The sequence below is a fragment of the Gopherus flavomarginatus genome, chromosome 2 (genome assembly GCF_025201925.1).
Source record: "Gopherus flavomarginatus isolate rGopFla2 chromosome 2, rGopFla2.mat.asm, whole genome shotgun sequence".
NCBI lineage: Eukaryota > Metazoa > Chordata > Testudines > Testudinidae > Gopherus > Gopherus flavomarginatus.
The window spans coordinates 55,531,799-55,556,085 of NC_066618.1; the positions used below are offsets into that span (position 1 = coordinate 55,531,799).

The 24,287-nt window shown below is 45.7% G+C and overlaps 1 protein-coding gene across 1 annotated transcript in view; it reads left to right on the forward strand.

Moving 5' to 3' along the window:
- SCIN (scinderin) overlaps positions 1 to 24,287 on the forward strand; it is a 154,688-nt gene that overhangs the window by 106,437 nt on the left and 23,964 nt on the right. Inside the window, 2 exon segments of the mRNA XM_050938788.1 lie at positions 21,314 to 21,406; positions 22,450 to 22,582. Of these exon segments, the coding sequence (XP_050794745.1) occupies positions 21,314 to 21,406; positions 22,450 to 22,582 (226 nt within the window).

The window sequence follows — 24,287 nt, forward strand, 5'->3', positions numbered from 1 at the left end:
CCAGCATAGCTTCATTGACTTCAATATCTGGAGCCCTAAATGCCAAGACTCTGCCCTGCAAAGCTTTCAAACTTTCCCCAGTCCTGCAGAAACTTGCATGTGCGTAACTTTACGCACTGTGAGTAGATCCTCTGAAGGCAATGGGACTACTCACAGTGCATACAGTTAAACACTTTTGTGAAACTTTGCATGATCCAGCCCCAATTTCAGGTGTAGCATAAAAGAAAAAAGTAACAACAGGAGTCGGGTGAGGTGAAAGGTCAGGAGTTAAGGTGATAAAGGTACAGGCTACAGCTGCACTTGGAGCTTGGGGTGCGATTCCCAGTTCGAGTAGATATACGCACGCTAACACAGTAGCATGGGCAGCGGCAAGTGGCGGCAGGAACTAGTCACCTTGAGTATAAACCCACCTGAACACCATGGGTACATACTCAGAGCAGCTATCCTGTGCTGCCACTCACTGCTGCTTGTGCTACTGCAGCTGGACCCCTATTTTTAGCGTACTAGCTCGATGAGAGCTAGCATGAGTATTTCTAGGTGAGCGGGGAATCACACCCAGCTCCAAGCATAGCTATAGCCACAGTGAAAACAGTGGAATGTGATTCAGAATGAATGAGAGTGGAGGGAGGATCGGCAATAAAGTGGTTAAAATAGTGTGGTGTATAGCTAATATTGATGTTACAAGTAAGCATTCAGGGTAAACCAAGATGGCTCAGTAATGAAAACTGAGCTGCTTTCTTCCTCTGCATAACTCAATTAGTTATTCTTTATTATGCTGAGCAGGTAAACAGCCCCATTTTCATTATCCAGCTTCTGTGGCTCTAATAGTGAGCTCTGGGGTGTTTGCATACACTGGCAGGTGTTTTTTGTAACTGGCCATCCTTCCTCCTAGAGACGTCCCAGAGAGTTAAACATTTGCAAGTCAGACAGACCGGAGGAAGTGTCCTCCCAGATCTTTATAATTTGAAGCTTTTTATCAGCAATAACGGGATAACATGAACTTCAGAGTAGAATTGAAGCTACTTTATAGTGACTCCAGATATAAAGAAGTTCTGGAGCTGTTTCTCATGTATGCTAAGACCTATTTACATCAGTTTGGCCGTGTTAAGGGGCCTGAAAGGGGGAGTTAATCACATTCCCACTCATCTTAACATAAAATGAGTTTAAGACCCACTCTGTATAGTGAAGCAGGATGAAATTCCCAGATTGTTTCAATACCTTATGATGTACCAGATCCAATTACGGTGGCCAGTTAGGATATAATGAGTTTACATGAGCAAACCTTCTTAGTCATAAGAGACTTTTGCTGCATTATAATGGAGCAGCATGATGGGATTTTTGAAAGTGCTCAGTGTTAGCTTAACTCAGCTGCCACCGAAATCAACAGCAAAACTACCCTGGACTTGAATGGGAGTAGTTAGGCCAACACTAAGCATTGGAAAACCCCACCCATCCTGGCCATTTTAAAATACAGTTTGTAAATGCTTACTGGAACTGGGAATTTCCCCTATATTGGATGACATTTCACTGTTTGGGGCCTAGTCCTGGTCCCATTGACATCAATGGGAACACTTCTGTTGACTTCAATTAGTGCATGCATCAGCATTCACGTCGCAGTCCCCGACAGTATCTGGCCCAGGCTGGGGGAGCTAATGATCTAACCTGCAGACCAAATTTGGTAATGAATCCTGGTCAAGTGCCACCAGAGGCATATTGTGCATACGCTAAGAAGAAGCAGCACATGATCAGGCCACTGGGGCTTGCTTTGAAGTATTTAACAAACCATTCTAAAATATGCAACTCTCTTTGAAGATTTGGTTTGACCATATTGTTAGAAGCATAAGCCCCTACCATCATAAATCATACAGAACTTCACAGGAAACAAATGTGTGTCTTTCAGGCTAGATGCAACATGAATTTCCAATATAAAAAGCAGGTCCTACTCCCAAAAAATCTTTAAAAAATCCCTCTCTGGCTTCTTTCATGCTACATAGAGAAACTAAAAAGGATACAAGAGCTAGGTGACCTGCAAAGGTTTCTTAAAAAAGAAAAAGCTCTTAGAAGGTCATTCAAAATCTCCCAGAAGCCACTGCTATTTGAGCTAGGCTTGTGAGCCTCAAGTGGCTCTTTAATGTGTCTCCTGCACATGATATTAAAATACTCTGTGATTTAATTATTAACCAATCTAAGTTATTAACCAGTCAGGATGCTTTTACTATGTTATTAACCAATTGTAGTTGATAAAATAATAATACTGGTCAGTCATTTTGCTGTGAGAATAATATATATAAACTAAATATTTCCCCTGTTGTACTGTTTAAATATGAATACATTGTACTATATATAGTCAATGAAACAATGAATTCACACTGCTGTGGTTCTTTTTGGTAATGTTGGTTGCTAATTTGGCTCCTGAACCCCTAAGGTCTGAGTATCAGTGAGCTGGGCACCCACTGGGCTGCGCAGCTGCAATGTTATACTAGAGCACAAGTGTGGATGAGAAGGAAAACTGCACCCCACCTTGTGTCTAATATCCTGGGACTGACATAGCTACAGCAACACTGCCCATAACACCATAACAGATGCAGTCTAAGAAAGAGGTTGAGAAGGAAGGCGGCTGGAGCCTACCATGCCCGTGCTCAGACATGGACTAAGGTATCCTGCCTTGCTGATGTGCTGCTGTAAGTACCCCACTGCTAATAATGCATAACCACAGACAGGAAACACATGTAAGGGGCTGAAGATGGTAGAAGGATAATGTGCCTTGCTCCTTCTGACCCAGGAACCTGTTGATGTCAACTAGCAGATGGCACAGAGATGCATAAAGGTTACAGGGATCCCCTGGATCTGGTTTGGTGGTCTAATTCACCAAAGAGTTTCATGTAAGATCTCTGATGGAAGTCGGTGTCTCAGTGGTTGTCATAATCACTGCAAGATGTATGTACAGACAATATGTAAGGAGTTTTTTATATACACGCGCACACACATATTGAAAATTATATTCTTCAGGTCTAAAGAACGAGGAGTACTTGTGCCCAAATAAATGTGTTAGGCCATGGCTACACTGGCACTTTACAGCGCTGCAACTTTCACGCTCAGGGGTGTGAAAAAACACCCCCCTGAGCGCTGCAAGATACAGCGCTGTAAAGCCTCAGTGTAATCAGCGCTGCAAGCTACACCCATAAGGGATGTGGTTTACGTGCAGTGCTGGGAGAGCTCTCTCCCAGCGCTGGCGCTCTGACTACACTCACACTTCAAAGCGCTGCCGCGGCAGCGCTCTGAAATTTCAAGTGTAGCCATACCCTCAGTCTCTAAGGTGCCACAAGTATTCCTTGTTGTTTTTGCTGATACAGACTAACACTGCTACCACTTTAAAACCATTCTTCAGGTCTGTGAGCTAAGGCAGGTCACCAGAAGGTGATCTGCATACTCCTGTCAGGCAGGAGGGAAGAGATGCTTATCTCTCTTTGGCTGGGCATGTGTGTATTTGATGAGGTCCATTCACAATGGAAGCCTATCTACAGTTTGAGCCAAATGCTAATCAAAACTGTAAAAACCGACAAGAAAGAAGCACACAGGGAAAAAACAACTACAGGGAGCATACCCCACCCTGTACAGCAAGTGCCCCCGCCTCCTCCCTCCCCCACCAGGGTAGCAGCAGCAGCAGCCTGTGGCTCGGGGGCTATTTAAAGGGCCCAGGGCTCCCCTGCTTCTATCGCCCCAGCCCTTTAAATAGCCATGGGAGCCGTGGGGAAGCGGCGGGGCCCCCGCAGCTATTTAAAGGACCGGGGCAGCAGAGGCAGCTGGAGCCCCCCGCTACCCCAGGGCTCTGGGGGCTATTTAAAGGGCCTGGGGCTCCCCTGCCTCTACCGCCATGGCCCTTTAAATAGCTGCGGGAGTCCTGGAGAAGCAGCGGGGCTCCTGTGGCTTTTTAAAGGGGGCCAGGGCAGTAGAAGCAACGGGAGCCCCGGACTTTTTAAATAGCTCCCAGAGCCCCACAGCCCTACTCCAGGGCTCCAGCAGTGGGACTCTAGTGGCAATTTAAAGGGCCTGGGGCTCCAGCCCCTGCTTGGAGCCCCAGGCCCTTTAAATTGCCCCCGAAGAAGCCGGGCCACCCCGGTGCAGTGCACCGGCTCTTGCCGGTACACCGTACCGGGGCTTGGGCGTGGGGCCCTCTTAGGCCCAGGGCCCGATTCAGGGGAATCGGGTGAATCGGCCTAAAGCCGGCCCTGACTAACCTGTACAGAGTGCTTGTGGCCTATGGAGGCGTGGAAGACTGTGCTTCTGTGGTCAGTTGGCAGGAGGGACAATTTCCTGCTCAACTGCAAACTGCCATGAGCTCTGTTCTCTGATATAAAATGTTGTGAACTTGCCTTGCAATTCTGAGAAAGTAATCCCCAGGAAGGTGGAAAATGTTTTGGTATCAGAAGTCTTCCTTTCTGTCCTGTGCTGTCCCACTTTCTCCTGTTAGCAGCTCTGCTGCACCACCCACGCTATGATCTATTACCCACCGTAACATCCCACGTAGGCATAAATGCTGAATATAAATGTTTGGTTTCACAATGTGGTTAGTTGGAACAGAATAAGTTGAAAATCTGAGTGCCACAATGAAACTTTCTTCCGTGAGAATTTAAAGAGTGTGCAAGCATGCGAAAGGAGTTCCTAAGTGTGATTATTTGCACAGCAGAGAGAAACAAAGGAAGGTAGGTACACATAAGAAAATGTTAGGGCTGTCTGTACATTATTATCTGTACATTATTGCTTTGAAGTAACTAGGGGAAAATTTTTCAAAGATGCCTAAGTTTCATTTTCAAATGCAACTTAAGGCTTGATTTGAAAAAAGTATATCATGTGCTTAAAGATGCAAATAGATGCCTAATGGGATTTTCAAAAGTGCCCAGATGCCTATCTGCCTGTTTTCAAAAGTGCCTCGATACCTATTTAAGCATATAAATACCTTTACAAATCTTTAGTTAAGTCACTTCTGAAAATGGGACTTAGGATCCTAAGTCACTTAGCTGTTTTGAAAATATTACCCGAGGTCTGTTTTTAAAGTGTTGCAGATTAATGACAGCATGTTTTACCACATCAGAATAGTAAATAGTTTCTATTCAAATTACCCTGTACAATATGTCTGCAAAGCTGCAAAGTACTGTTTCATGGAAAGCTGCCAAAACACAGTGCCCCACTTTTAGGAAGCCAAGCCTAACACCAGGAATCAAATTACGATTTATGTTTGAAACTCCAGAAACAACAGAAATCTGATCAATTGTAGCCTGTAATTTTAAATATTAGAAATCCTTTTATTATTTCTTCCACCGTATTCTCAGCCTCCACTGAGGTCCGTGGGAGGTCTCCTGCTGTTCTGGGAGAGGTGCTGCTACGAATACCACAGGTACATAACTGCAGTCAGAACCTGCTGTCTGTGAGGCAGCTTAGGAAAGCCTTCTTCTCTTGAGCCTGCCTGCCTTTCTCCAAGGACACGAATCTATGTGCAGTCCCAAAGATTGTAACTTTCTCAGTGGATAACCAATCAAATAGATTTATTCTGCTGTTCCTCAATTGACCATTTAGTGTCAAAGGAGGTTTTTGTTGGTAATGCTGTGTTTGTGCTAATGCCTGAGAAGCAGAAAGTGATCATGGCTCGAGGTGAGCACCCTGTCGGCCACTGCAGCAGCACAGCCCTACAGCCACAAAACCCAGTCACCCTCTGGGCAGTAAGAGGTGGTAGCAGCACTAGTGGCTGCATTTGTGAGTGCTGCCTGACAAGGAATGAGGTAGTTGGGAGGAAAAGGGACTTCTTGCTTTCTTCTATAACTGTCAGCCCTTAAAGCTTGGTTCTACTTTGTGGTCATTAAGCATTTCCTATGGCTCTTTAGGACCTTGGCCCTTACAGTGGGACACCAGCGGGCGGCATTGTAGCTCATGCCCAAGCAGGGTAGCTCCTGGCATGCTTCTTTTATTCTTTCTTAGGGCTAGTCGACAATGGCCGCGCTTTAACCTGGCTTGTGTGGTTGCAGTGCACCACCTCGATGAGGGGCATAGCTACCAGCACTGAGGCACTGTGTACACTGGCGCTTTACAGCACTGAAACTTGCTGCGCTCGGAGAGCTGGTGGGGGGGAGAGGTGTTGTTTTCACAGCCCTGAGCAAGAAAGGGTTGCAGCGCTGTAGACAAGCCCTTAGGGCTTGGCTACACTCGAAACTTCAAAAGCTGCTGCAGCAGCGCTTTGAAGTGTGAGTGCGGTCGCAGCGCCAGTGCTGGGAGAGAGCTCTCCCAGTGCCGCACGTACTCCACCTCCTCATGGGGATTAGCTTGCAGCACTGGAAGCCGCGCTCCCAGTGCTGCGGCACTGTTTACACTGGCGCTTTGCATCGCTGTATCTTGCAGCGCTCAGGAGGGTGTTTTTTTCACACCCCCGAGCGAGAAAGTTGCAGCGCTGTAAAGCGCCAGTGTAGCCAAGGCCTTAGACTGCATCTGCTACAAGCAGGTGGATGGGGGGTGGGAAGAGGGACAGGTAGTGGGAGGAGCCTTGGCTATGCTTCCCTACTTACTGGCCAGAGTAGCACAGAAAGGGATAAATAATTTACAGGCTGCCCCCTTAAAATTGAGCAAAAATTGTGGCCCTGAGGCTCAATTCTTTTTCAGATCTTCTTCTGGGGCGATGCAGCTCCCCACCATCCCTTACTCTGGGCTGGGCCTAATGGCTCAGTCTGGCCCATTAACAGAGGAGAGCAGTTTCCTCCTGTTCTGTGTGCAAAGGGCAGCAACACTTTAGTCATGGAAATGGAGTGAGTTACTGCTGCTTTTGTATTAGTAAGTGGAGGTCAAAATAGATGATGAATGCTGTGTCCGGTGTAGCTGTGCTGACCCAGGAGACCAGGGAAGAAACTGTGACTCAGGGTTACCAATCCTTATCTGCTTCCTCTTTGCTCTAGAAGAGGAGATAAGTTGCCACATCCCTTTTCAGGGTGAAGCTGTGGTTGCTCTGCTTTACCCCACCTACTGGTCTACAGGAGGGGCAAAAGAGCATGGGACAAGTCACTTCTCAGCTCCCAGGCTCTGAGTTGTAAGCTGGGCAAGCCTTCATGTGGTCACACAGGGAAGGGGATAGAGTTCTTTCTTACTCTCCTCAGTGGCCCTGTTAGGGATAGGAGCAATCTAGCCCTGAGCAATTTTATTTACTGTAACAGATTGATTCATTGCAATGAGAATTTGTCTCCATGCAAAGCACTAGAATTGAACTGAGATTTGAGGTGATTTTTATTGTAGAGGCATATTGTCTGTGACAGCCTCCTCTCTGTTTAGGAGATTAATACGCAACCCCCTGTGAGTGCTAATGAGTTCACACAGAGATTGTGTAGCTCAACGCTAATCATTCTGCATCCACTATGAGGGATGCTCAATGCATGTGTATATCTTGCATCCACACAAATGGGTAATAGATTTCTGTGCACATTGAGAGGGTTTGAAATCCATAGCGTTAGGAAATGGCAGTATCTCCTTGTGTCAGCGAGTTAAGCAAGAGTATAACACACTCACCTAATCCTGTTTCTTTTCAAAGGCATAGAGCAGTAAAATATCATCAAACCCATGAGACAATATTGACTTCTGTAAATATCTGACTTTCTTTTCTTTATCTTGTTCTTTGGGCAGTAAATTAATCTCCTTATGTATGGAAATTTGAGTTTTCTGAGATATGATACTTTGGCTCATAGCCGCAAGAAACAGCTCAGCTTCAGCCTCAGAGGCTGATTATCTATAATAAAGAGGAAACACGAATATTGTTATGGTGCTAGTGTAACCAAATTCAGCAACATAAAACTGGTTTGGTCACTGCAGCTTAGCCTGAATTAACCTTTGTCTGACCTATTGTTTCAGGTGATTCACACTTCATTTTTTATCTGTCCTCTCCTTCAACTGTAATATTTCCAGCCAGACTCTCAGCTCCCCACAATCTTTGTGTTCCCATTAAATCAGTGTCTGCTTTGTTAGGATGTGTGCCTGCATTTCAAGGCGGGAAACTCCTGTAGCTAAAACAGCAAGAAATTGACTCTCGCTTCTGCTGAAATGTGTTTAGCCAGGATTCATTACCCTAGTATTCCTACAGGGTAGAAAGTTTCTCTTTGTTCGGTTTTGCTTAAGAGTGAACCTTGCTTTTGTATTTTGCACCTTTCGCGGAAGGCTGGCAGATGCACACTGAGGGCTTGGCTACACTGGAGAGTTGCAGCGCTGGTGATGGGGTTACAGCGCTGCAACTCACTCTGTGTACACACTTGCAAAGCACAGCCTGTGCTGCAACTCCCTGGCTGCAGCGCTGGCTGTACACCTGGTCTGCTTGGGGTGTAGCGATTCCAGCACTGGTGATGCAGCGCTGCTCATCAAGTGTGGCCACCAAAAGCGCTTTTATTGGCCTCCAGGGTATTAGGAGGTATCCCAGCATACCATTACAGCCACTCTGCTCATCGTTTCGCACTCCACTGCCCCTAGGCTCAGGTGACCCGCTTTTAAATGCCCCGGGAATTTTAAAAATCCCCTTCCTGTTTGCTCAGCCAGGTGTGGAGTGCAATCAATCAATCAATCAATCACTGACTATGCCTCCACGCCCCAAACGAGCCCCAGCATGGAGCAGTTGTGAGCTGCAGGACCTCATCAGTTTTTGGGGTTAGGAAGCTGTGCAGTCACAGCTGCGTTCCAGCCGTAGAAATTATGATACCTATGGGCAGATATCAAAGTCCATGCTGCAAAGGGGCCATGAACGGGACGCGTTGCAGTGCAGGGTTAAAGTAAAGGAGCTGCGGAGTGCCTATTGCAAAGCCCGTGAGGGAAACCGCCGCTCAGGAGCTGCCTCCACGACCTGCCATTTTTACCAGGAGCTGGATGTCATACTTGGGTGTGACCCCACTGCCAATCCGAGGAGCACGATGGAGAGTTCAGAGCAGGGAAAAGAGGGGGAGGGTGTAGAGGAAACCGAGAGTGAGGCTACTGGGGTGGAGGGAGACACCCCGGAGTCCCAGGAGGCATGCAGCCAGTAGCTCTTCTCAAGCCAGGAAGAAGCTAGCCAGTCGCAGCAGCTGGAACTTGTTGGTGAAGAAGAAGCAGAGGAGCGGGTTCCTGGTAAGCAGTTTTTATTTTAAGGATGGAAATGTTTTGGGAGAGGAGGAGGATGGGGGTTATGGCTGCCTGCATGCATGCCTAGATGTGGAATAGCCCATTGATTTGGTCTATCACGTCTCAGTAATCGGCCTCGGTAATCTCTTCAAAAGTTTCAGCCAGAGCGTGGGCAATGCGCTTGCGCAAGTTTATAGGGAGAGCCACCGTGGTCCTTGTCCCAGTCAGGCTAACGCGTCCGCGCCACTGTGCCGCGAGGGGTGAGGGGACCATTGCTGCACACAGGCAAGCTGCATAGGGACCAGGGCAGAATCCACATTGCTGTAGAAGACCCTCCTGCTCTTCCTAGGTAACCCGCAGCAGTGATATATCTGGCAGTAGAAAATCCTGTTGAAAATGTAGGGATAGTGTTCAGTGCAGGTCCCCTCCCCCAGCTGCTCTCTGCTTTCCCCAATGCACAGAAACCCCAGTGAGCCCTGACTCAAGCAGCTCCCCTTCCCAGGTGAGTCGCGGCAGAAACACTCACCCCATTACTCACCATGTCTTCGCTGCTGTGGCCTCTCTGTGCTATGTTTGCTATGTGTAAATGATGCTACAAATAGTCTACAAACTCCTTCACTGTGATTATAAACAATGCAGCCTCTGTATTAAATGTTTCTATTTCTGTTTTCTTTAAGTGTCTTTGAATCCTCCGGCCCTATCACAGCTTGCTGAAAGACTACAGAACTTGAGGCGGAAACCAAGGAAAAGCAAAGAAGATTTGGTGAAAGCAGTTATGAATCAGTACGCCAGAGAGAATAAGAGGCTGCAGGACTGGAGAGAGAAAATGCATCAGTGGAGGGAAACACAAAGCAGGAGAAAGGAATTGGCTACCAAGAAAAGCACAAAGCAGCTGATAAGCCTCCTGGCGCACCAAACAAACTGTATGCAGTCACTCATAGCCATGCAGGCAGATCACTACCGTGCTAACCGCCGCCCCCCCCACAAGCTCTCTCCCTTGTTCCCCAGTGTTTGCTCAAAACCCCCTTCTCCAGCATCCTGGTTCTTACCACCACCAGCTGCCCCCAACACCTGTACGTTCACCTACCAGCCCTGAGAATTACGACCCTTACCCTATGCACTCAACCCCCGTCACCATGCAGCATATTAATCCTGAAGTGCAGCAGGCATTGCACAGCAATCCAGGCAGGACATATTCAAACCTCTGAATGTACAGTTCAGCACCCTACTCCCCTGCCCTTTTATGTATTGTATTTTGAATAAATGATTCTTGGCTTTTAAAACATTTTTTATTATTGCAGAAAGTGAAAAATACTGTACCCCAAGGGAAAAACAGGCACTGCAAATCATTGTAACCACTGCACTTCACTCCCGTGCAAGGCACCAAACATTACTGTTGGCTTTCAGCATCAAATTGCTCCCTTAAGGCATCCCTAATCCTTGTAGCCCTGTGCTAGGCCTCTCTAGTAGCCCTGCTCTCTGGCTGTGCAAATTCAGCCTCCAAGCATTAAACCTCGGAGGTCCATTCCTCACTGAATGTTTCACCCTTCCCTTCACAAATATTATGGAGGGTACAGCACGCGGATATAACCGCGGGGATGCTGCTTTCCCCCAAGTCTAGCTTCCCATAAAGACACCTCCAGTGTCCCTTTAAACGGCCGAAAGCACACTCCACAGTCATTCTGCACTGGCTCAGCCTGTAGTTGAACCGGTTCTTGCTCCTGTTAAGCTTTCCTGTATACGGTTTCATGAGCCATGGCATTAACAGGTAAGCGGGGTCTCCAAGGATCACAATGGGCATTTCGACGTCCCCTACTGTGATCTTGCGGTCTGGGAAAAAAGTCCCGGCCTGCAGCTTCCTGAACAGGGAACTGTTCCGAAAGATGCGTGCATCATTCACCTTTCCAAGCCATCCTGAGTAAATGTCAGTGAAACGCCCACGGTGATCCACAAGCGCTTGGAGAACCACAGAGAAATACCCCTTCTGATTAATGTACTCAGATGCCAGGTGGGGTGGTGCCAGAATAGGAATATGCGTCCCATCTGTCGCCCCTCCACACTTAGGGAAACCCATTTGTGCAAAGCCATCCACAATGTCCTGCACGTTCCCCAGAGTCACGGTTCTTCTTAGCAGGGTGCGATTAATGGCCCTGCAAACTTGCATCAACACTATTCCAACGGTCGACTTTCCCACTCCAAACTGGTTCCCGACCGATCGGTAGCTGTCTGGAGTTGCCATCTTCCAAAAGATTGCAATAGCCACCCACTTCTCCACTGGCAGGGCAGCTCTCAATCTCGTGTCCTTGCGCCGCAGGGTGGGGGCGAGCTCAGCACACAGTCCCATGAAAGTGGCTTCTCTCATCCGAAAGTTCTGCAGCCACTGCTCATCATCCCAGACTTGCAGGACGATGTGATCCCACCACTCAGTGCTTGTTTCCCGAGCCCAAAGGCGGCGTTCCACGGTGCTGAGCACGTCCGTTACTGCCACAAGCAATTTAGTGTCATGCGCATCAGGCGAATCGATATCATTGTCGGACTCCTCACTGTCACTTTGGAGCTGAAGGAATAGCTCAACTGCCAAACGTGATGTGCTGGCAACATTCATCAGCAAAGTCCTCAGCAGCTCGGGCTCCATTTCTAACAGAAATCGCGCTGCAGACTCACAATGGCGCCAAACTGCTGGGATGTGAAGCGATGCACCACAGGGCGTTGGGACAGGAAGCAGAATGACCCGCACCCTTCCGTCCCCTTCCCACAACCCACAGCGCCAAAATGGGATGAGGTGCTCTGTGGGATAGCTACCCACAATGCACCACTCCCAACAGCGCTGCAAATGTGGCCACACTGCAGCGCTGGTAGCTGTCAGTGGCCACACTGCAGCGCTTTCCCTACACAGCTGTACGAAGACAGCTGTAACTCCCAGCGCTGTACAAATGTAAGTGTAGCCAAACCCTGAGGGTGCATTGTGGGCAGCTATCCCAGCGTTCAAGTGGCTGCAACGTGCTTTTCAAAAGATGGGGGTGAGAGGGAACATGGGGGAGAGAGAGAGAGTGGATTTTTGGATCTGTCAGCTCCCTGCCTTGCAAGTTCTAAGGACTGGAAGATACACATCACCAACCTGCAATCAATTTAAAAGTTTCGAGCCCTTCCCCCACCCCTCTCTTATTCACTAAATGCAAATTATGCACTCCTAAATAGCCTTCAGACCACATAAGCAGGTGCTCAACATGGACTCCCCCCTCCCTCTCTGCCGTGTGACTTCTCTCTTCAAGCAAACAGCTGTGAACCTTCCAAAGCAATTCCCCTGCCTGCCTCCGCTTGCTCCAGCAAACAGAAGCTGTGCTTGTTTTTTAGATAAGCAGCTCGAGGGAGCTCAGAGTTCAGCCATTCTTCCGGTTTGTTGTGAACAGGCATTCTGGGATACATCCTAATACCCTGGAGGCCAATAACAGTGCTTTTGGTGGCCACCAGCGCTGCAATCGTTACACCCCAAGCAGACCAGGTGTACAGCCAGCGCTGCAGCCAGGGAGTTGCAGCACTGGATGTGCCTTGCAGGTGTGGACAGTTACTAAGTTGCAGCACTGTAAACCCACCACCGGGGCTGCAACTCTCCAGTGTAGCCAAGCCCCGAGGTAGGGTGATTAAACAAGAACAGATAACACTGCTGAAAATTTAAGTTGTACCTCAAATATTTCGGAGTAGAAACATGAAACCATCAGAAATCAGGGAGAATTCAGAGTTCCATTAAAATCTCAAACTGCATTTCAGGTTCACAAACACCTCATGAGTCATGGTTTGATGCCATTGACAGCCAACTTGTTGTCTACCTCAAAAGCTATCCCTTCACAAACATTTTTGTCTTCAGGTTGACTTCACCTCCTTGGATCCAATGGTCCCTTCATGGTCTTCAGAAGGAAGCAGGTGGCCAATTCCTACTCTTCCCCGTTCACTGAAGGATGTTCAGGGACTCCCCAGATAAGGGCCTTTCCCCCCAACCAATCGAAAATGTTTTCTGGGAGGTAGAATTCCCTTCTAGGTGACTGCAAGAAGAGTAAAGAGTTATTGAATTCCACGGTACCTGTGGTGTTAAGTAAGGATTATGGGGCTTCAGTTCCAACCAAAGGAATACAAACTTTAGTGGGACTGCTTGTGTAAGAGTTTATAGAATCAGGTCCTATGTGACCAGCTATCACAGTTTTCACTACTGAATTGGAAATGTACGTATATCAGGGCCATAAAAAAAAATTCCCATTTACCTAAATGGCTTCATTGGGTAGCTCTGCTGAAAGATTAATGGCCTGAGAGAGCCTTTTCACTGCAGCTAGTAAACCGCAGTGGCACGACTAGTTTTCCTTTTGATGTACAGCACAGAGACTACTGCTATAAAAAGGTGAAGAATTATGTGGAACAACAGTCTAGCTACCCATATGCAGATATAATTATACAACAAAATTCTGATTAACCTACTATCTCTGGTACACCAAAATTCAGTACAGGCTTTGTTATCTTATTGATAAAAGTGTCACTTTTATAGCATCATACTAAATTATTTCCACTCAACTGACTTTGCAGAGCATTTTTTTCTTCCCTTTTCAGTTCCCAGAAGCAATAAAGGAGATGATGTTGACAGAGTCATACAGTGCCTGCACCCACCAGACACTAACCCTGTTAGGAAGCAGGGTATTGTGAACCTGACATAAATATGGTTCATTTAATCATTGTAGATCAAGTAAAACATTATAAAGTTGATTTAGGCCTGGCCTCCACATGTTTTTTATATCAGTATCACTGTTTTGGTAAGGGGCGTGTATGGGATTTTAAATTTTGTAGTATAATCTATAATGTGAACATAGTTATAACCAAGATAAAGACCTTATACTGTTGTATTTTATTCATAGATTATAAAGCAAGAAGGGACCACTGTGATCATCTAATCTGACCTCCTGTACAACACAGGCTAGATGAATTCCCTGAATTAATTCCTATTTGAACTAGAGTATGTATTTTAGAAAAACATCCAATCTTGATTTAAAAATTGCCAGTGATGGAGAATCCATCACAACCATTGCTAAGTTGTTTCAGTGGTTAATTATCTCACTGTTAAAATGGGCATGTTATTTTTAGGCTGAATTTGTCTAGCATCAATTTCCAGCCACTGGATCTTGTTATACTTTTGTCTGCTGGACTGAAGAGCCCTTTATTATCAAATTTCTCTTCCTCATGTAGGAATTTACAGATACTGACATGGGCAATGGGTATCAAAGGCCAGGGCAGGTTAAGCCTCCCTTAATTCAGGCCGTGGCCCCGCCCATGTTCCGCCCCCAAGGCCCTGCCCTCCTTCCCCCATCTCCTTAAACCAGTGGGGGCTGAACTCCAGCTGGCAGCCTGGAGCTCAGGCCCACCAGTGGCCAGGGCCCAGTGCTTGGGCCGGCTCGGGGGTCGGGTCAGCAGCCCAGGGAGGCACTAGGCCTGGTGCTGGGGCCAGCTGGTGGACCAGCTCTGGGGCTGGTCTCAGGCTGGCTGGCAGGTTGGGGTGGCTGGGACAGGTGGGCTGCAGGATGTGAGTCAGGCTTCTCCAGCTGTGTGTGTGGGGGGGGATGGGGGGAGATGCTCAGGGCTCCTCCGGCCGTGGGGGCAGGGCCTCAGGTGAAAGGGGTGGGGCTGGTGGGCTAGCATCTCAGAAGGAGGTATTCACCCGCCACCCATGGATTCTAATCAAATCACTTCTTAACCTGTGTTATATGAAATAGATTGAGCTCCTTGAACAGGATTCAGAAAGGGATTACATGTTTGCACAGCTAATGGAAACATTAAGTAAAGTTTGCAAAGGATATTAACTCTCCTGTTCAGTACAAAGTCAGGCTCTAACTGAGGGTTAGGCATGTTTTCCTATCCTTTAATCCAACCTTTTAATCATTCATCTCAGTCTGGCTCTTTTCTGAACATTCTCCAGTTTAACAACGTTCCCCTTCCCATAACAAAATGAGGCTTTACCTACATGGGAGAGGGATTTTTGTTTGGTGTAATTAATTTTTTCAGCATACACTGCTTGGTGTTCACACACACAAGTTCTTTCGATTTATCTGGTGTCTTGTCCCACTTTAATCCATGTGGGAAGTGACATATATTCTAGAATAAATTATACCACTAGAAGGTTCTTGAGGATGTATCCCTGTTTAGGATTGACTATATTACTTCAGGCAGTCCTCCCTCTGTATCCCACACTGCACTATTTCACACCTGGACCAGCCTGTGTTTTTCCCAGTGTGCGTTCCACGATTCCCCGGATCATCTTGACCAGATGTCACCTTCCTATTTAAATCCTGGCACACACCCAAGTATGCCCCTTTGCGATTCTAGCTTGTGACTAGTTTGCATTCCTTGAGTTCCTTTCAGCAGCCATGCCCCATGCTTCCCTTGGAAGACTGTTCCAGAACTTTACTCCTCCGATGGTTAGAAATTTTCATCTAATTTCAAGCCTAAACTTGTTGATGGCCAGTTTATACCAATTTGTTCTTGCGCCAACACAGACCCTTAAGATAAATAACTCTGCCTCTCTGGTGTTTATCCCTGGGATATATCTATAGAGTGCAACCATATCTTCCCTCAGCCTTCATTTAGTTAGATTAAACAAGCCAGGCTCCTTAAATCTCCTCTCATAAGGTACGGTCCGTTCCTCGGATCATCCTAGTAGTCCTTCTCTGCACCTGTTCGGTTTGAATTCATCTTTCTTAAACATGGAAGACCAGAATTGCACACAGTATTTCAGGTGAGGTCTTACCAGTGCCTTGTATAATGGTGATAACACTTCCCTATCTCTACTGGAAATACCTCACCTGATGCATTTTAGGACTGCATTAGCCTTTTTCACTGTTGCATCATGTTGGCAGCTTATAGTCATCCTATTATCAGCCAGTACACCCAGGTCTTTCTCCTCCTCTGTCACTTCCAAGTGATAACTCGCCAGTTCATAGCAAAAATTCTTGTTAGTCCCTAAGTGCATGACCTTGCACTTTGCACTATTAAATTTCATCTCATTTCTGTTACTGAGGGTACGTCTACACTACGGGATTATTCCGATTTTACGTAAACCGGTTTTCTAAAACAGATTGTATAAAGTCGAGTGCACGCGGCCACACTAAGCACATTAATTCGGCGGTATGCTTCCATGTTCCGAGGCTAGCGTCAATTTCCGGAGCGTTGCACTGTGGGTAGCTATTCCATAGCTATCGCATAGTTCCCGCAGTCTCCCCCACCCATTGGAATTCTGGGTTGAGAGCCCAGTGGCTGATGGGGCACAAATCATTGTCGCAGGTGGTTCTGGGTAAATGTCGTCAGTCATTCCTTCCTCCGGGAAAGCAACGGCAGACAATCATTTCACGCCCTTTTTCCCTGAATTGCCCTGGCAGACACCATAGCACAGCAACCATGGAGCCCGTTCAGGTTTTTTTTTTTTTTTTTTTTTTAAGTCACCGTATGTGTACTGGATGCCTCGGACAGAGGCGATACTCCAGCGCTACACAGCAGCATTCATTTGCTTTTGCATGATAGCAGAGACGGTTACCAGTCATTCTGTACCGTCTGCTGCCGGTGTAAATTGGCAATGAGATGACGGTTATCTGTCTTTCTGTACTGTCTGCTGCTATCATGGGTGCCCCTGGCTGAGATTGGCCGAGGGCGCAAAAGCAAAACTGGGAATGACTCCCCGAGTCAATCCTTCCTTTATGGTTTCTAAAAATAGTCCTGCCTAGAATATGGGGCAAGTGTACTAGAGAAGCAGTGTATCAGAGAGCTCAGCTGCTCCGTGTCAGATCCTGCAGATATGATAAGCTACATGCCATTCACGGGGGCTGCCCCTGCAACAACCCCACCCGTTGCTTCCCTCCTCCCCTAACCTTCCTGGGCTACCGTGGCAGTGTCCCCATTTGTGTCATGAAGTTATAAAAAATGCAGAAATAAGAAACAGTGATTTGTTAGTGAGATAAAATGAGGGGGAGGCAGCCTCCCGGTGCTATGACAATCCAGGCAGGACATTAAGCGGTGCGGAGGAGAGGAGCCCAGCATCCCGCTGCTATGATAGTCCAGGCAGTACAGAATCTTTTCTTTACACAGGAAAGGGAGCTCCAGTTGCTATGATGAGGACAGTTACCAGCTGTTCTGTCTCATCTACTGGGAATGACCAGGAACCATTCCTATCTTTACCCAGGTGCCCCCAGCCGACCTCACCTGAGGCCAGCCAGGAGCACTCACGGGCTGATGGTGATGACGGATATCAGTCATATTGTACCCTCTGCTACCGGGGATGGGAGAGGAGCAGATACTGCTCTTCACTGCTGCAGCATCGTGTCTACCAGCAGCATTCAGTAGACATAAGGTGACATTGAAAGAAGTCAAGAAATGATTTCTTTCCCTTTTCTTTCACATGGTGGGAGGGGAGTAAATTGACGAGCTATTCCCGGAACCACGCCAGACAATGTGTTTGAACCTACAGGCGTTGGGAGCTCAGCCAAGAATGCAAATACTTTTCGGAGACTGCTGGGGACTGTGGGATAGCTGGAGTCCTCAGTACCCTCTCCCTCCCTCCATGAGCTTCCATTTGAGTCTCTGGCTTCCCGTTACGCTTGTCACGCAGCACTATGTAGCCTGTAGATTTTTTTTTCAAACACTTTGGCATTTCATCTTCTGTAACAGAGCTCTGATAGAACAGATTTGTTTCCCCATACAGCGATCAGATCCAGTATCTCCCGTACGGTCCATGCTGGAGCTCTTTTTGGATTTGGGACTGCATTGCCACCCGTGCTGATCAGAGCTCCACGCTGGGCAAACAGAAAATGAAAATCAAAATTTCGCGGGGCTTTTCCTGTTTACTTGGCCACTGCATCTGAGTTCGGATTGCTGTCCGGAGCGGTCACGGTGGTGCACTGTGGGATACCGCCTGGAGGCCAAGACCGTCGATTTGCGGCCACACTATCCCTAATCTGATATGGTAATACTGCTTTTAGCGCTACTCCTCTCGTCGGGGAGGAGTACAGAAACCGATTTAAAGAGCCCTTTATATCGATATAAAGGGCCTCGTAGTATGGACGGGTACAGCGTTAAGTCGGTTTAACGCTGCTAAAATCGGTTTAAACGCGTAGTGTAGACCAGGCCTGAGAAACAATCTACCCTCAATGCTCAGTTACTGAGGGACAATCTACACTCATTGCTATACTTGCTTCCCATAAGCTACACTTGGTATAACTTTTTATGAGTGATGTACCCAAATATTTGGATGCTAATATTTTAACCGTATCTTACATTTATTAACCTTAATTTGAGATATTGCAGATTATGTATTATGTGTATTTTATGACTTTTAAACCAAACTTAGTACTTTTGGATAACTTAAGCATTATACCAAGATGTATAGAAATTCTTTCCTTAACCTGTGTATTAGCTAATTTTAACCTTAGCTTTAATAAAAACAGTTAAATCTGTTTGTATTGAGTGTGGGGTGATGAAATGGTGTTATCCCTGTTGTATGAGTAATGAGCAGCAGAATTGTACTTAGCCTGCCCTGATTGAAGGGGTCATCCTAAATTAAATCTTCATTGTTAAGTTTGAGTGGAAGAAGATTTTATTAATATAAGCACGTTATCCTCTAGAATGATCTTCACAGACATTTCAGTATTACATAGCCTCAAATATATCCCATATCTGCTTACATAAAGACATATGCCTATTCTTGTCTGACTTTTCTGTAAAAAAAGACAATGGTCATAGCCTGTTGAGGCTTCATACCTTGAATAGCTATAACTTAATGTGAAAGTGCGTGATGGGGAGTATTTTCAGTTCTGCCAGTTATTGCCATATATTCCCATTGATTATAACGTGTCATTCAGCTACGCGGCCTGTACACCAATCTGAAAATTTACTCCTAATTACCTTAAATATCATTAAATCTGCAGCCATTGTAAATCCATACAGTGAACCCTATTAGCTGTGGAAAAGCTAATGGGAACATCTCTTTAAAGGCTAAGAGCATTGTTTTCTTGCTTTTTATCCAGTTAGAAGTGAACTACTTGAGGTTAACCTAGGACAATCATATCCAGCTTACATGATATTGTCAAGACAGAAAATCATACAGATGGCTGATGATTTTTATTAAATATTTATGATGTTTTTCCTCCGAACTCTTTGCAATCATGTGCTTTGTGCCGCATCCCTGTAATCAAATATTTACAGTGTTTTAGCATGGCTCTGTGCAAATCTACTGTCAACAGAAAAGTTTTTACTGACATATTTGATTTTAACAGTTCATTATCAGATACTAAACCATATCCTGGTGCCCTTACTCATGAGAGTAATCCCATTGAAATTATTTGCCTGAGTAAGGCTTGCTGGATTTGGCCATATGTGAATCAAAAAGGAAATACCTTATTAAAATGAGGGTTGTTAGAAGAGGGTCTGACAATCAGGAGCGGTGCCAGAGTTTCTGGTGCCTTAGGCAGAATTCAGGGAGCGGCATTTTGTGCGCTCCCCATGGGGCGCACAGGAGCTTCCGGTTCCACTCCCATCGCACTGCCGAAGAAGGACGCTCCGCCAAAATGCCACAGGCGACAGCGGCAGTCATTGAGCTGCTCAATTGCCTGCTGCTGTTTTCCGTGGCACATCAGCAGAAGGTCCTTCTTTGGCGACGTGACGGGAGCAGAACCGGAAGCTCCCGTGCATCCCATGGGGAGTGCACAAAATGCCGCCCCCCGAATCCTGGGGACCTAGGCAACCACCTAGGGTCACCTAATGGAAGCGCCGGCCCTGCTGACAATCAGTCAAAAAGCCAGTTAATACCTGTAGTGGTGTTGTAGCCATGTTGGTCCCAGGATGTGGGAGAGACAAGGTAAGTGAGGTAATATCTTTTATTGGACCAACTTCTGTCAGGGGAAGGTACAAGCTCTCAAGCTTCACAGAGCTCTTCTTCAGGTCTGGGGACCTTCCAAAGCTTGTACCTTCCACCAACAGAAGTTGGTCCAGTAAAAGTCATTACCTCACCTGCCTTGTCTCTCTCATATCTGGGACCAGCATGGCTACAACAATCCCAGACCCAAAGAAAAGTTCTGTGAAGCTTGAAAGCTTGTACCTTCCCCTGACAGAAGTTGGTCAAATAAAAGTCATTACCTCACTTGCCTTGTCTCTCTCAGTGAATACCTGGACATTTCAGTCTTAATGTATACTCTTAATGTAGCATTGTGAATTTGTTTTAAAGGTACATTAGTATAAAACTAGCCCTGGTGTAAAACTGGCCACTTAAAGTACAGGGGGTTAACTAGGTAACAGAGCTGAGTGGGAAATGGGTTTTTCATCCCATGAGAGTATTTGAGATTTAGAAAAATTTTCCCCACCTGAAATGGGACAGAAAATTGAAATCTTGAAAGTTTTCACAAACTAATAATCTGTTAAAAAATTGATTGGATCAACTGAAACATTTTGTTTAGATAATTTCAAAAATTTTTGTTTCAGTTTTGACTTTTTTATTTTTAACCCTTTTTAAGTACAAATTAACTAAAATTGTGAAATGAAAAGTCATTTTAACTTGAAAAATGAAGCTTTTTTTTTTGAAAATGTTGAAACAGGATATTTTAACAATTCTGACATTTTTTTCAAAAATTATTTGAATCGGGAGATGCATCAAAACATTTTTGTTTAAACGAATCTACATTTTCTAATAAAACATTTTTTGGGGGAAAATTTCAACTAGCTCTACTAACATGACCCCCCAGAGGTGGATGTCTTTTGTTTAGTAACCAAACATCAGGGTCTGCTCAGTGTCTGGCAATGCCAAAGCAAGAATGACCAAAACTGGAATGCAGAGAAACAAACAGAAAGCACCAGGAAGGTGAAAAATGAAGTTGGTTCTTAATTATCTTGTGGCCTGGCTCTCTCAGTGAATTCCCTTCCCAACGTACCCAAAACCAAGGAGCTGGCATGTGGGAAAGACAGCACATAGCAATGTGCCATACTGCTGCAAATCTGGCATAGGTGCTTCAACACACCTGTATGTTTGCAGTCAAGCCAGCCAACAGATGGGATTTATATTTCTTCAGAATAATATATAGAGATGATCCAGTCTAATTGCTGAATTACCAGGTATTAAAAATATGTAAGTACCTTTACTAAGAAACCCATGTTGCCTTTACAGCGAAGTTGTTTTTCTTCTGGTATACAGGTTTTAGGGACTAAGCCACTGCTTCCTGAGGGTAATGATAATGATGATGAGGCAGCTGATATCACAAACAGGAGAATTGCTAAACTATACATGGTAAGTACCAAAGTTTTCTATTTCTTTTGTGGCTAGATATACTGAAACAGTAATGTTCAGACATACAATATCCCTTGTATGCTAAGCTGTTTTTAGGCTGTAGACACCTGTTATTTCCTTCAGTTTGCAGCCGCTGGTGTAAATCAGTATAGCTCAAGTATCAGAGGGGTAGCCGTGTTAGTCTCGATCTGTAAAAGCAGCAAAAAATCCTGTGGCACCTTATAGACTAACAGACGTTTTGGAGCATGAGCTTTCGTGGGTGAATACCCACTTCGTCAGATGCATGTAGTGGAAATTTCCAGGGGCAGGTATATATAAGCAAGCAAGCTAGAGATATCTCTAGGTTGCTTGCTTATATATACCTGCCCCTGGAAATTTCCACTACATGCATCTGACGAAGTGGGTATTCACCCACGAAAGCTCATGCTCCAAAACGTCTGTTAGTATAGCTCAAGTTAAATTCAACAGAGCTATAATAATTTATGCTAACCAAAGATTTGGTCTAGGAAATGTTTTTAACCATGCTGTTCAAAACTGTGGCCCTGATCCAAGGAGGGGCTTTAAGCCAGCCTCCCTTTTTGCACCTCCAAGTGACTGTACCTACTGTTAGTTGTGCATGCGAATCAGTAGCTAGAGCAGGCTTTAAATGACTAATTCCCATTGCATAAGAATAATTCATGAGTGTAGGTGTATTAGCCACAATTATCAATTTTGAATGATCCACATGTTTTTAATTATATAAGGTATTCATAGAACGTGTATTTAAGCAGGGGTGGGGTAGAAAGTGATTTATTAATAAGATTGTGAGAAAGGAAGCTGATAAAAATCACAATGGTAATGGCATAGCTCCCTCTGTTGGATGTAATGAGAAATTAAACAATTTTTTAAAAAGTTCTCATTAGCTGTCACAGCTTTCCAGTAATGCACGGATTATATGAAGCCACTTTTCCAGGATTAGTAAAGCAATAGCTAATGTACTTTGGGGAGGGGAGCTGGGTGTGAAAGCTTGGGCTGATCTAAATCTGAAATTACTGCGTCATCAGGTGTCAGATGCAAGTGGGTCCATGAAGGTGTTGGTGGTTGCAGAGGAAAACCCCTTCTCTAGGGCTATGCTTTTGTCTGAAGAGTGTTTCATTTTGGACCATGGTGCTGCAGGAAAGATCTTTGTGTGGAAAGGTAAGAGATGACCAACACTGCTTCTCAGTGACTAGAGAGTTTGCTCAGGAACCAATGCTGCCAGAACCTGGGGAGTGCACAAAGCACATGTGGGTACACAGATGGGCCACATACTGCCTGAGCATGGCATCCTACAAACCCTTTCTTGCCTGAGCAGTCCTTTCTCAGTTTTGTCAGTGGCTAAGGACTGCTCACATGAGGATGGGTTTGCCAGGATTGAGTCCAGTCTATGTATCTTGGGTATTTATCAGCTTTGTGCCTAAGATCTGAACAGCAGTTATGAAGAAAGCAGAAAGAATCATGTAGACCCTTGTTTGTGCAATGGCAAATCATGGTCAGGGACAAAATCCAGAGGCTGAGTGCTTAATAATTAATGTAAACTATACCTTGCTCTCACATACATGGTATTGTTAGATACAGATTGGAGGTTGTAACACCAGCACTGAATCGCAACGTCACGTATCATTAAAAGCACATGTTTATCTTCACTTTATTGCTTCTTTGCTTGTTTTAAACATTTCTCTCTGCCAACATAGGTGCTTGCAACAGTGTCTGGAGCTACGTTGATGCACATTTCCCTGTAATAGAACAGTATTGGAAAATCAAGAATACCTGAACTCCTTGAAGCTGGGCAGATTTCAGAGCTCCCATTAGATCCAATATAAAGCGTGTTCTGTTCTCTGACTGAGCACAGTTCTTAATAAAGTTGATTTGTAGCATTTGCATTAAAAATAATACATCGCCAGTCATCTGCTGCCAATCCAGGAAGTATTGAAAACATTTTGCCAGACTAAAATCTCACCTGCACAGGTCCAGGCATCTTTTAAATAGCGAAGAGCTGGGAAGCACCCATGTGTCCCCTTGGGTGCACTGGTGCTGCTCCAAGAGTCCTCTCTTTGTTGACTTATATTAGCAACGCAGTTGGTTATAACCCTTATTATCCAGTGAGTCTATTATTGTCTCAGTCCTCATGCTTGTACTGGGAGCAGCAATGACTGTGAAGTTGCAGGCCGTTCCTGGCGGCCTGGTGTGGCATTTCTGGTGTGTCCCTCCTAGAATTGCCAAAGTGGAGCAGCAATAGATTCCATTTTAACAGCCCAGGGGCAAGAGGAAGTCAATGCACATTAACCATGTCCATTTTACTACGGCTTCAACGCAGGGACCATTAGAACAAATAGTTCATCAGGTCAGGTATCTTTACAACACAGTTCCTGGATCCAGGAATCATTACCACAATCATTTCATCAGGATGCCAAACTTACTGTCCACACCCAGGTCTCTGAATCAGGTTAGGCTTGTCTCCAGATGCCTCAGGAAGCAACTGCCACCCACTGCAGCCTGCCTGGCTTCTACTCCTCTATCTTTCTGTAGGCTCCAGCCTGGCCTTAAAGGGATAGCACCACTTTCCCAATGCTCTCTTTCAACCTCTCTTGCAAAAGCTACATTCAGAGGAGACAGCTTTAAAGCAGTGCTATACAGGCTGCTTTAGCAACTGTCTTGTTCAAAATCAAATGTACTGAGGCTCCAGCAGAACAGTTCAGTAGACTCAGATCTGGGCCTCAGAGTGCAATTATTGATGGCACTGTGGGGAACAGAACCAGGATCCAGTGCAGTGCCAGACAGTGTTTCAGGAATGTCAAAAAAAACTTTGGAGCCCAACAAGGAGCAATGTGTGAAGAAAGTGATGGCATGTGACATCCCGAAG